Here is a 13445-nt window from a genome sequence, read left to right as displayed (position 1 = left end):
TCTTGTCCAATCAGAGTCACCCACTGACGGTGTGGTGCTCCACTGAGAGACTAGGGAACTTGTGTGTCTCTCGCCACACTGTGCTATTTATTTCTTAATACTCAAGTGTTTTTATCTGTTGGGTCTTTGGTGCTTATTGTTTGTATAAGTGGGAGCGATGGTCTGCCACACAATTTTCTTTCGGGATTAATAAAGTATTCATTTATCTTGTGTAATGGAAGGAAGCAACAGATGATGAAATGGTGGGTTGGAGCCTTGTGTGTTGTAAAGTGAATGCGCTGAACTGTTGTGGTGAACAAAGAACTCAGCCACAAGAAATTTTAAAGTTCTCTCTTTAGCTGTTTGACCTTCATTCCTGGCAGATGCTGATGGGGAGAAGCTGTAATGTAGCAGAGAGCAAGAAGAGGGTGTGAGCAGCTCATACACTAGCCTCATGGACAGACCCTCTTCCTGGCTCTGATTGATTGGCTGTTTCTGATCAAGTCATTTCTGTAGTTAGCACTGCGACCAAGCAGAGGAGCTTGACTTTTTTTTTCAAATTATCTGTCTCATCTCTCATAACACAGTGACAGTTTTAACAAATATGTTAAAAAAAACCTATTTTGTTTTATAAAAGTTACATTTTCAGTGCTGATTATGTTAACCCATTGGAGAAGAAACGGCAAGTCAGTCTTACAAGCTAGTAAACCAATTTGCAGTCAATTAATGTCTTTTGACCATGGCTATTTTTTTTTATAAATATGTCTTTATGATTGAAATAATTCTGCCATCAGGAGGACTGTGAAATGATGATGATGATGATGATGATGATGATGATGATGATGATGATGATGGGATTTTTCTGAAGAATAATGTCTCTTGTCGCAGAGGAAGAAAATCAGCCTCCTGCTTCACATGTTCTCTTCAGGAACATGATGTTCGCCTGAATGGAGGGCAGGAGTCGGTGGATCCCGCATTACGCCGCCATAAATCCGCGCAGTGGAGAAGAGCTGCAGTGAATGCAGCCTTCAGTCACTGCTGACGTCGCGTCTCTTTAACGGAGGGCTTCTCAGGACGGGAGGGGCGGGGGGTGAACGGGTTCATCGAGTTCATTCCTGTATAGCAGGTCGGCTGTTCCCGGTTCCCTGTGTTAACGAGAGGCTGCGGCACAAATCGCTGATGAAACATGGAAGCAGTCCGCATCGGAGACCGGATACATGGTGTTTATTCTGGACTCTGACTGGATGAGTTGATAGCTTTAAAGCACGCAGCCATTTTCAGGTGAACCTGTGCTCTTCCAGCCAGCTGTAGCCTATATGTTGGGAATGGAGAGGTCGCTTTTTCCTGTGCAGGCTGCTGCTGCTGGAATATAAATGATGATGATGATGGCTGATGGGTGCTGCAGGGGAACGGAAAGAAGCAGGGGTAAGATCCCGTCCGATTCTCTGTCCAGACACGCGTATCCCCAGCAGTACATCCAGGCTGGAGCAGCGCAGCAGGGAAGTGACATTCAGGAACTGGCCTCAAAACGGGTTGACATCCAGAAGAAACGCTTCTATCTGGACGTGAAGCAGAGTGTGCGCGGTCGCTTTCTGAAGATAGCCGAGGTGTGGATCGGGAGAGGGCGTCATGATAACATCAGGAAGAGCAAGCTGACCCTGTCCATGTCAATGGCTCCGGCTCTGCGATACTGCCTGGGAGATTTCATCGATTATTACGCCCGAATCGGACTGCGGGGGAGCCTGGCCCAGACTCCCCAGCTGGCAGAGGAACACGGCAGCAACGGGCAGGGCCGCGGACATGATGCTCGCAGAAAAGCGCGGGAGCAGCATGCATCTCCCACCGGCTCGGTAGGCTCCGATGATCATGCCCACCGAGTTCTCAAGAGCGAGTTCATTGAGAGAGACAACAGGAAGTACTTTCTGGACCTCAAGGAGAACCAGAGAGGTAGGTTCCTCCGCATACGACAGACCGTCAGCAAAGGCCACGGCTCCATGGGCTACTATGGCCAGGGCATCGAGCAGACCATCGTTCTGCCCGCACAGGGGCTCATCGAGTTCAGAGACGCCCTGTCCCAGCTCATTGAGGACTATGGAGATGAAGAGGTGGACGAGCATGGCCGACTGGGCTCCAGGACTCGCCTCGATAACCCCGAGCTACCGGAGGCAGCGTCCTTCCGAGTGGACAACAAACGCTTTTACTTCGATGTGGGCTCAAACCGCTACGGGGTTTTCTTAAAAATAAGTGAAGTGCGCCAGCCATACAGGAACACCATCACGGTCCCGTTGAAAGCCTGGGCTCGGTTCGGAGAAAACTTCATCAGGTATGAGGAGGAAATGCGGAGGATCTTCTCATGCCACAAGGAGAAGAGGACAGAAGATCGACAGGACAGCATAGAGCAGGAGGACTGACCTCTGCACCCTCCAGACACATGGCCCAAACTTCCACATGCCATGTACTGTCTCCACAAGTAGGCTGATTTACCAAGGGCTGGTAAACATCTACCCTGCCAAGAAGTGATCCATTCATAGCCTTATAGCAACACCTGATTCATCTACTGCTGCTGATGCACTTTAACCAGGAGCAGCCTGGGAATGATTTGGGGCTCTGTGGACTTTAACCCACATTTGCCTTTTAAATTTAACAATGCACTGTACAGATGGTTATTAATCAAAAAAAGTTACAGTGATGTGGTATTGCTGGTAATAGATGAGCTTTAGAGTTGACCATTGTTAATGTTGGCACCCTAAATATTACCTAATATTTTTGTGGCAAGCAGAAGTGCAGAGAAGTGCAAACTGCAACAAATCAAAAGGGTCATTATAAACATAGGATGAATATCTATATTTGAGTCAGATTAAAAGTTGAGGTGAGTTGCCTGAGAAATTTGCTGGGTTGTTGGGATATCCTGATGGTTGTGGCCGTAGGTAGTCCCATAAGTGCAATAAATACCAGTCAATGCTTACAGCCTCACTGACCTGGGGAAAAGTATGTTGTAGTGAGCTGTAGGTGTTGATCCAATGGAATAATATATTTATAACTGTCACAACAACTAGGCAAGAGAAACATTGGTGTGCCGATGCATGCTGCCAGTGAAATGGTTATGCTGGTGTTGTGACTTGTTTTGTTTTCTGATGTAGAGTTTAGTCCTTCAGTTTACTGTTCAAGTGTACATGGACAACAGAATCCTGGCTTTGACCTTGTGTTTCTCCTTAGATCCAGCCTTGTGTTTCTCCTTAGATCCAGTTATGTTCCGGTATTCTTACGTACTGTTATCAGTGAAGACATGATCTGGTCTTTGTCTTCTCATGTGCACTCGAGAATTGCAGGGTGTGTTGTGTTCTCCAGATTATTAAAAGCAGAGTTCAACACCAGAACAGTTCCAACATACAAGGATTCATGTGTGCATGCAGACATGCAGACATAGCAGCAGTTCATTGCTGCTATGTGCACTGGCAGTTTAGGATCCATCAAAAGATACCAAAACTGCACAGTAGATGTTAAATCTTCACATTGGCAAGTTCTGGGTCAGTTTAGAGACAACTTTTGCAGTGATGCAAACCTGCAAAGCAGTCTATCGAGTGCAGAATCACTGACCAGATGTCATACCCTGCTACACGTAAAATCCATTGGTGCTTAGAGTTGCACCACTAGTCAGTTTCAGAAAGAGAACTGAACTTGTGAGCGGTCCAGAGTGTGGTTTTTAATGAGCCAAACTATCAGTGCAGTTGTTGCTGAAAGAGCAAACAAGACTTAAAGGAGGCAAAACAAATCTATAACTGTGAGGCTTGAGTAGGTTTCTTGCAGTTAGTTTATGGAACGTCTTTGGATGATGCTAGTCGGATCCAACTTTGGGTGTCGTTGGGCAAGGCTAAATCCATGCATATTGATATTTGAGACATTTTTTTGCCATGAAGCATAAAACTGTGAAAGAAGGAATTACTTAGCTGAATGTGGATTCAAAAAACACAACTTTAAACTTAAAAATGTCATGAGAGATGGCACAAAAAGACGTAGCCCAAGCAGCTACATATTGTCTGTTCAGATGTGAATTCTGCAGTTTTTCTACATGTCTTCTGTTAGGCACACAAACATGATCAACTGGAAGCAAATGTAAAAACAGCCCTGGAAAACAAAAGGGAAGCCACACGTTTCTGCTGAAGGCATATTTAGGCATGGTTCATTCATTTAAAAGATGAAAATGATGCATGATAGAGGAAGGATTTTTTTTAGGTAATCTGCTTCCACTTCTAATGTCCAGACTGCAAATAATTAGTATAAGAGACTCCATGCCACCTGGTGCAGTGACACCTTTAATTACAACTCTGTTTTATTTTACCCTCAAAGCCTCTCCTTATTGGATTTTACAAGCATTTTTAGGTCACATCCCTGTGTGTGGCCATTCAATGTTCGACTGATGCTTCACACACACAGGAATGCTCAGACTGAATAAGTTCTTCTTGTCATGTGGAAGATGTGTGTAGAGTGGCGATGCAGACTGATGGCTACTGCATTGAACAGCCCACACACTGCGAACAAGAAGACATGTTTTATTTTGATCTAATTATTCTGATTCTGGTTTAATCAAGGTGAATTTACATTAGTCAGTTTTTTTACACGATAATTGAAGTAGCAGTAGTGGAAAGGAGGCTAGCGCTGGATTAGACAGAAAAAAATATTACTTTTTATTTTCCATCTACCTGAATACATTCAGTCTCTTGCATCATGAGGACACAAATTTACAAATTTGTTGTACCTCAAAAAACCCCTCATCAGTCACATTATTAGATATATCTTGCTAGTACTAGGAGTTCATCTTGTAATCTGTTTGTTGCCTGTTCGAATCCCTGCTCCGTCTATCTCAGTCGTTGTGTCCTTGGGGAAGATGCCTCACCTACTGAGTGGGCATTTGAACTTTTGTCGCTTGCTTATCTTCCTTACCAGGAAGGTATTTTCATCCATGCAATTGCTGCTCACTGAATATTACTTTTTGTTCCCTGACAATTTTTTGTAAACACAAGAGATGGTGGGAAAATCCCAGTAAACTGGTTGGTAATACTCAGACCAGTCTGTCACCAACAGCATGTCCCTCTCCTTTCTTCCCCATCCTGGTGCCCTCTTTGATCTTCAGCAAGTCATTTTAATAGCATCTAAAATTCAATGAGTTACTGCCATGTGACTGGCTCATTCATGACTTGTGTTTCAAGCATTCAAACAGGTCTATCTAATAATGTGGCTAATGAGTTTATGCTCTTCATGCTGCAGTGGATTATGTATTCTACTGTTCACATTGTGTTTCCTGTGTAAATGTATTTGGTTGCTGGACATTTTCATGATATAGTATATATAGTATATATTTTCATGATATAATATATATCATGAAAATATACTATATCACTATAGTGTAGAGTGAGTAAATCTTTTCTTTACATCTAAAGTAAAGGAAGAATCTTTTTAGCTCTCTAATTTTCCACAGTCCAGCATCTTATAATTTAAACAAGGAATCTAAAAAAAAACACTTAACTTTTAAAATGAGGTGAAGGACGTTTGGCAGAAGGTAAAAATGAATGTGGTTTTGTCATAACATTAAGCTCTTTTTAATTTAGTGCATTAGATCAACTTGTTCTGTGTGGTCTTACTCTGTGTTTTGTTATTGAAACACTTCTAAGGTTTTTCACCACACACACTAACCCAGTGCTGGAGCTGGAGCTGGAGTCAAGTCTTACCAGCTTCTATAAAAAAAACATGGCAAAGAACCTACTTGATAGCCAGAGACCTTCTTTAGAGCCACATCATTACATCACTGAAAGCAACTCTTCCAGTAAATTTTGGATTGTGAAATTCTTCAAAAACATCAGCATTCTGACTTTGGAGCTTTCCAGTAGATTTTCTTTCCAAATTGGAGCATGTAAATTGTAAAAGATGTTGCACTTAAAGTCCAGACAGACATTTCTGAAGGAAGCAGCAACGCAAATAGAACTTAGGCAGGATGTCTCAACCCCCTTTTTTAAAATCAGTATCAGCTGGGAATATTGATACAACCCAACAATTTTGATTAAATGGAGGGCCAACTGGTGTTAAAAACCTGGCTGACTGCTAAAGTAGCTCTATGCAGTGCTATGATCTCATTATATTACATGTAGGAAGAGGTTAAACAGAGAGAGAAAAGAAACACTGAGCTTTGCTGTTAGATGAACCAGAGTAAATGCAGAATTACCTCAGTGCTTTGGAACATAATTTTGTTTGCTTGTTGGTTTCCATGAACCCACCTTGGCTGCTGAAAAACATTCTCTTTTCCACTGGGCCCAGTAGTTGTTGGAGTCAGTGTCGGAGCTCTGATGGAAACAAAAAGAACTGGTGGTATGAAACCACTGTCAGTAAATCTGCTCTGGATCAAGTATTGTGGATGGAACAGAGCCATGTTGATGGTTAGGCTCACATGTTCAGACCAATCAAAAATGTCTACTGTGCAAAATATCTTCTGATGTAGTTCATTCAGGTACATAACAAACTAATAGGCACTTTTCATTTTAAAGATTAAGTTATTTTATTGGGCTAGTTCCTGTTGACCCCTTTAGTCAATAAAAACTGAGGAATATTTAATGTTTGCTGCCCTTTTAGGAGGGTCTGGTGAAGACTGTCAACTTATTTTCAGTAACTTGTTTTACTTTTTTACACAGAGACATACGAGATATATCATACTTTGTATAAATCAAAGCACAATCTATTTTAGAAATTAGAAATGAATTTTCCCCAAAATAATTCTTGTCTAAGCTAAAGTTTAATATAAGGGATATGAAGTGTACACTGTAAAAAAATAAACGTCTCTAATTTACGGTAAAATACCGGCAGCTGTGGTTCACAGAATTTTACCGTATTTATACAGTAAAATCAATTTATCCTGTGATTTCATTTTCTCCGAAGTTGGATCTGGAAATGAAGGTTTGACAACTGTAATCTAGCAACTTTCACTACATTCTATATGAGTGTAGCCATAGTAGATAGTGAACGATGGTTGCTCTGCAAATGGTCCAGTCAGACTTTTGAAAATCCGACTTCTGAGTAATAGGGGATCACATCAGTAGTAAAGTCCTGTAAAGGCAGGACAGTCATCAGTTTGGTAAAATGAGTTCTATAGAAAACACTTTAAAGAAAATCTGTACTTTTGGTGAAATTATTTCTGGCAGAATTCTAATATTGCTTGTCATTCTAATGCTTGTAATTCTAATATTAGCCTAAATTGACAATCACTGATCACATCGACTGTAAGCTGCACCCCTCCCCCCATGATATTCTGCTTCTTTATTAAGGTTGTGCCTGAAAGTGTCAACCTGCAGATAAATTCAGCCCACACACAACCTGCGAAGTCTTAAAGATTTCAAAGGACCAGTTGAACCAATTAAGGGGGGCTAGTTAAACTAGCAGGCACATCTAGAGCTGATGTAAGCTTTCAGAAATAAAGCCACCCTCAGAACCACAGGACTGAAGCAGAACTCTATGGTCGACATAGAGAACTCCATCTGTTTCAGACATCTCACATACCAAAGGTTACAATAAATAAGAGGTATACTGTGTTATTTCTAACGCCTTATTTCCAATGAAGGGTATGGCGCGGGTCGGTGGGGTTCAGTATGCTATTTTGTCTGTTTCCATTGTAAAAGCGGCCCATACAACCGACCCATACAGCACTGTTCCTGGGCAGTCTTCAGTTGTAGGTCTATAGGAAAATGGTACAGTACAGATATGGTGTTACACTGCACAGTCCATTGATTGGGTGAGGGCACTGACCCTTCCATCACAACTTGACCCTGTGAAGCTGGTTTAAACTTTTATCACTATATCATTTTGCAGCTCATAAGCCAGCAGCCCTTCTTGCCTCCTTGGTCCTTTCAAAACTCAAACCAGAAAATGCTCAGTCCTTGACTTCAATTATTTTGTAAAAGGGACTTTAGTTGTAGATTGAGTACACTTTAAAAGAAGTGTTTCATAATGGGAGTGGTCTCTTTCAGCAGTATAACATCTCTATGAAGAAATGGAACATGGTTGGTTTAAGGAAAACAAGTTTGAGGAGATAAGCCTGAACACCCATGACTTTTAGCTTCTACGACTTTAAATATTTACCACAGATTCACTGAAGACAAGAGACTGAGACTGAGTCCAAAAAGATCAGATGCCTTTAGATTGAAAAAAAAAACAACACCTCAATGTTAGGCTATTGGCCGTAATGTTGTGGCTGATTAGTTTAAAATAAGGTATTGTTTTCAGTTTTGAACAATTTGTAGATTGTTTGATTATAAACAAGAGAATTGCACTTAATCTGAAATGTATACAGCTAATTAAGACATATGTTAGTCTGAGTTGATGTATCCTGTTCTACAGCATATACAGCACAATCCTAGTTCATGGAATAAAAAGAATGTGTTTGGAGTCAACTGAAAATATTGAATTAAATGACTGAAGAAGGGAATGTGAAAATATGTTCCTGTAAAATGTTTTTTTTTTTTTTTACATCACTTAAAAGAGAGACCCAAAAAGTTAGAGACCTAACTTTTTAGAAATATTTGTTGCTCAAACAGAGCAGGTCTTGGTCAGCCTGTCTTTAGATCTGTTGGTTTTTAACAATGGGAAGAATACGCAAAAACCTAGATTCTAAATTTGAAAGAAGTTTATTAAACCAAACCGTGTGCATGTCTAGGGCTAACACTGATATCACAGCTGAAGGTTCAACTCTGGCCAAAACTCCTAAGACTCATGTATGTGATCCATCCTACTTATCAGTCTCTAAATACAACAGACAAAATTTTATATATTTATAAAGTCTTATTATTCACATTTATTATTCATATTTTAATCAAAGGCACTTCCCCTTATAAGCTTTCTAAATAAATAACAACAGTGCAAGTACCAGAAGTCAAATTCTGTAATCTATCTAAAGATTAAAAATGTCCCTGTAACCATCTGGTTCTTGTTTTCAGTGAACATGACATGGATGGCTACAGGATTCTGAACCCTGAACTGCTGATCTGATATTTTCTAGTTTTGTTGCCTTAAAGGTCCTTTTGAATTCATCTCTGCTCACTTTCATTTTGTGCTTTTTATTTTTAGCTGACTGAAACAAATTTAAAATAGCCAAAGGCAAAATAAAAAAGGAGCTCTAATCAATATATGTGCCATTTGTCACATCTAGAAGGAAAATGCAGATTTATTTAAAGGAAAACTTTAACCTGACGAAGTGTTTGTGTTCATGTGCGGTTGTGCAGAGTGATGTGAACATAGGCGTACTGAAGAAGACATTCTGCTTGTCCTGTTGTATTATGCATCTGGTTGTAAACTGGAAAATGTAGAGATGTTGATGTTTGGCCTTCTTTAAAAAAGCAACTAAGAAAAATAAAGAAAAGATGAAAAGGTATACATTTAGATAAATGTAAGACACTGGTGTGTTTTGTAGTTCTGTAAACTAAGACTTCTGAAACAAGGAAATGTTGTACTCTAGCACTTTCTTTAATGTGTACTGTATTCAGTTCAAATTTACATGTAAAGTACTGTATGAATAGTCATTACTTGCCTTGTGACATTTTAATCAATGCTACATTTAGAAATGTTATCTAAGAACATGATTTTAGAGTGTATGCATGCTAGTGGTTGGGTACCAGTGTAAAAGGATAACTATGAAAAATGGTGCTATGTAATAATGGTGCTTCTATGGACCCCAGCCAAATGCATGCACAGAGGATCTATTAAAGGATGGAAAAAAGAGAACATGTCCTACTGCTGTCCTCAAGTAGTGCTGCTTCCCAAAGATGTTCCAAGGATTGGAAAAATCCAACTGTCTCTTAAAGTGCAACAACCCTTCAACACTGGCTTACAGTCGGACTTCTGACAATGTGTCAAAGTTCTCTGCAAACACCCAGTGTTTTCTCTGCTTCTTATCCTTCCAACATGTGTTCATAGTCCTCTTACTCTGTAGGCAGGTATTTTACCTAAGCAGAGAACGTTTGTGTTGTACAGATTTTTGTTTATCTGAGCCTCTTTACTGAAAGCCATTGAAGGCAGGTATTTCAAATCTTATTCATATGCATAGTATTTTTGAAACATATAGCAGTGGCAATTCTAGGCTAAATTAACCAGGGAAACTATGGTGGGGCCAAAAAATAAATAAATTAGGGCAGTATTTAATAGCACTTTTGGCTCTGGAGCTGTAGGTTGCAGACCCCTGATATGGCATATGAAAAGTTGGTCCAAGGAACCAATACATTCTGGTTACGGTAACACATATCATAAGACATTGATCTAGTATTGTATCTCAGTACAGAGATCATTACAGGGGCCAGAACCAATTCTCCAGGGTCACTGGCTCCCGTTGGCCTCTAACTAGAACCACCTATATCCATAGTAAGGGGTAACTAACTTCTAGGATTGCTTAAACAAGGTCTGCCTCTAACTGCCATTCCAAACTTCCTCCCGTTCTTAGCAAAATCAGAACCAGGATTAGCTCGATCAGTCTGAGTCACTGAACGTTAGTAAGTACTGTAAACCAAGAGGCCCTCAAACTGTTGGGCCACCCAGTTATGAAGTGCCAAAATCCATCAGGTCTAATTATAGATGAATAAGATCCATAGACAATCTGATGACATCATTTTGTACTTTCCATCCTTCAGGTCGTGTGATCAAAACACAATTTTTATGTAGCACAGTTACTGAACTACAAACATTGCAGTCTTTAAAAAGTAAAACATGTTTGAGCTTGGAAACCTTTGTGTTGATTATTGATGTAACTTGTTTGAAAGAAGAAAATGTGTACATTTGTTAGCTGTACTAATCAGTGCTCCCTTTCTGTTTCTCAGTAATTAAACGGTATCCAGCATTATCGCTACTGGTGCCACACTACTGTGTGCATCTGTTGTGTGTACTTCATGCTTTTGCTGTGAGCTGTGCCAACTGCAATGTTGAAGAAGGTTTTCATTTGTTTGTGTGTTTAAAGGAAGATTTTGATGCTATTATTCATCAATTATTCAGAACTGAGCGAAAGGGAAAGAAAACAATTTTTATTGTTTTGCTGCATCAATTTCTCATTAGAATGGCCAATCAAATCATCTCAGAATAAGAATATTTTCTTACCTCACAAACTCAGCTTCACTGAAATTATGCTTAATACCTTCTTTAAGTTTGTTGTTTTCAAAAGTTACTTTTAATATGAGAAATTAGCATTTTTAGGACATATATTTGTATTTGAATGACTTCATACAAATTCATAGTGCACTGTATTCACATAAGGAGTTTAATGTCATTATCTGTTGGTTATTAGTTTTCCAGTTGAATGAATTACTTCCCATTAAAGTTTTGCAAATTTTCTTAACTAAATTTCTCTACTGGCAGAAAATAAAGGCTATTTCTACTCTATTTTATTACTCTACATAAATGGTATCATAGGTAAAACTTGAGGTGGAAAGTGCAAGATGTTGTATTTTTATGAGCCGAGAATATCTAACTAATTTAAAGTCAGTCCAAATCAGACCAGTTTTAAATTTATTCACATTCAGTGCAAATAAACTACTATAAGCTACAGCTTACAGTTTTTTCCAGCTGGACTTCTAGTTGACCACAACATTAAAGAAATGTTGGAGACCAGTCAGCACAGATGAATGAACGGATGGATTCTTTTGTAGCTATAGTGATCTTTATTCACAGTTGTCAAACAGGAAATGGCCAGAGAGAAGTGAGGAAGACCTTCAAAGGTCCAGCGGTTGTGAGTAGATCCCTAGAGACTGTGACAAAGACCAACAGCCAACATGCTAAACACTGTTCCACAACAAGCTCCATTTTAACATCAAAAACACCTACAGAGAAATATTACTTTTAAGACATTTTAAGCCAAATATGACCTGGCTAAGTTAAGCTGAAAATAATATTTGAAAAATGGCTTACAGAGAAACTCCGACCACCTGATTGCGACTGAGAACATCTTACCTGGACTTGTTATCTTCCACAAAGACACAATCAGTAAGTTAGAATTATCTTTTCAAAATAAGAATAATCATGCTTGGTAAATGGAATGGTAAGTACAGCTTTGCTGCACAAGTATCTGTCTTATTCTGTTTTTTTTCCACTGCTGACCTCCATCTCAATTTTCAGTGTTTACTGTGAGCATCAGGGCATATAAATCAAATCATGGCAATTTACAACACATTGGAAATGCATGAAAACATTATTAACCAAATGAAGGCATAAACCACATGAGCTACAAAATTGATCATCTTTAGTTTGGATTCATTAGATTATAAATGCTATGTAGTAATAGTGATTTGAATCCATATGATTTTTGACAAGGCCTCTACATTCCTGACTGTTTTGAAACTGCAGTTTTATTGTACTTTAAGTAAGCATGTATTGTGTGGTGTTGTAGACTTTAGTTACCGTTTCGCTTTATAAACCTTAGTTCCTGTTTTCATGTGGGGTTATCCTCTTGATAGAAAAAGATAATAACATAGATAATTCTCCTTTAAAATCTGTCCTCATAAAACAGCTCAGATTTACCCAAGGGCAAAAACTGAGAGCTTATCTAGTCTGGATCCAAACCGCAGAAGATTTTTCCCACTTGGTAACACCACCAACCTCAAAAACATGATGGCAATATGCTTACAATCGTTCATAGACTTGTTGTTAAACTTACAGTAAATTACTCAATCCAGTACTCAATGCTTAAGATAGCATTCAATGAGACACACATTCTCTGCAAAACATGGTGTGTGTGACACATGAATCACTATCTGATACAAAAGTAATTTGGTGTAGAAGACAAAAATTTAATGGTGGTTCGAATGAATGTTGCACTTAATTTCATATTGCTTTAAGACAAGCATGCACTAAAAACACTGTGGTGCAGCAAATCATCTGATGTGTATTGGCAGCATGAATAGGACTGAGTAGCATTGAAGTTCATCAGATCAACCCAGTAAAACGGCTCCCAGAAGGCCTGATGCTGCTGTGTTACTGTTGACAAGTGGACATCCAGAAGCAGCACCTGGATGCCCGGGTTCTAACAACCAGTGATGTTTGATGAAATCGTAGGTCAGGCAGGTAAGACGTCAATGTGGAAGAAGACCAAGGAGACCAAGGAGATGGTGGTGGATTTTAGAAGGGAAAAGGATCCTCTTCCTCCCCTATATAGTGGAGCATCAGCTGTGGAGTTGGTCTCTAGCTGCAGGAACCTGGGTGTGCATATTTCTAGTGACCTCAGCTGGAGTGCCAACACTTCCTGTCTGGTCAACAAAGCTCACTAGCGTCTCTACTTTCTCAGGAAGCTGCGGAGAGCTGGAGTTGGGTGCTCAGTCCTGAGGAGTTTCTATCACAGCTGCACTGCTGCTGAGAGGATGGCTCTGCAGAGGCTGGTTAAGGCTGCACAGAGGACTGTGGGGAATAGTCTTCCCTCCACCACTCTACATATCACAATGCAGGAGAAGGACACT

At 39.8% G+C, this 13445-nt stretch overlaps 1 protein-coding gene across 1 annotated transcript; it reads left to right on the top strand.

Annotated features, from left to right (window-relative positions):
• The first annotated feature begins 1089 nt into the window (after positions 1 to 1089).
• On the top strand, positions 1090 to 10867 carry purg (purine rich element binding protein G). The gene has a single exon (XM_023338696.1). It carries the CDS (start codon positions 1353 to 1355, stop codon positions 2388 to 2390), a length of 1038 nt encoding a protein of 345 aa, XP_023194464.1. The 5' UTR covers positions 1090 to 1352; the 3' UTR covers positions 2391 to 10867.
• The last annotated feature ends 2578 nt before the right edge of the window (positions 10868 to 13445 follow it).

Source organism: Xiphophorus maculatus, chromosome 8 (assembly GCF_002775205.1).
Source record: "Xiphophorus maculatus strain JP 163 A chromosome 8, X_maculatus-5.0-male, whole genome shotgun sequence".
In the NCBI taxonomy this organism is placed as follows: Eukaryota; Metazoa; Chordata; class Actinopteri; order Cyprinodontiformes; family Poeciliidae; genus Xiphophorus; species Xiphophorus maculatus.
Note: the sequence above shows the minus strand (reverse complement) of the source record. Positions and strands in the feature narration are given on the sequence as shown.

Excerpts from the sequence above, each read along its gene's own strand:
- purg (XM_023338696.1), top strand. The coding sequence starts at position 1,353 with ATGATGATGATGATGGCTGATGGGTGCTGCAGGGGAACGGAAAGAAGC.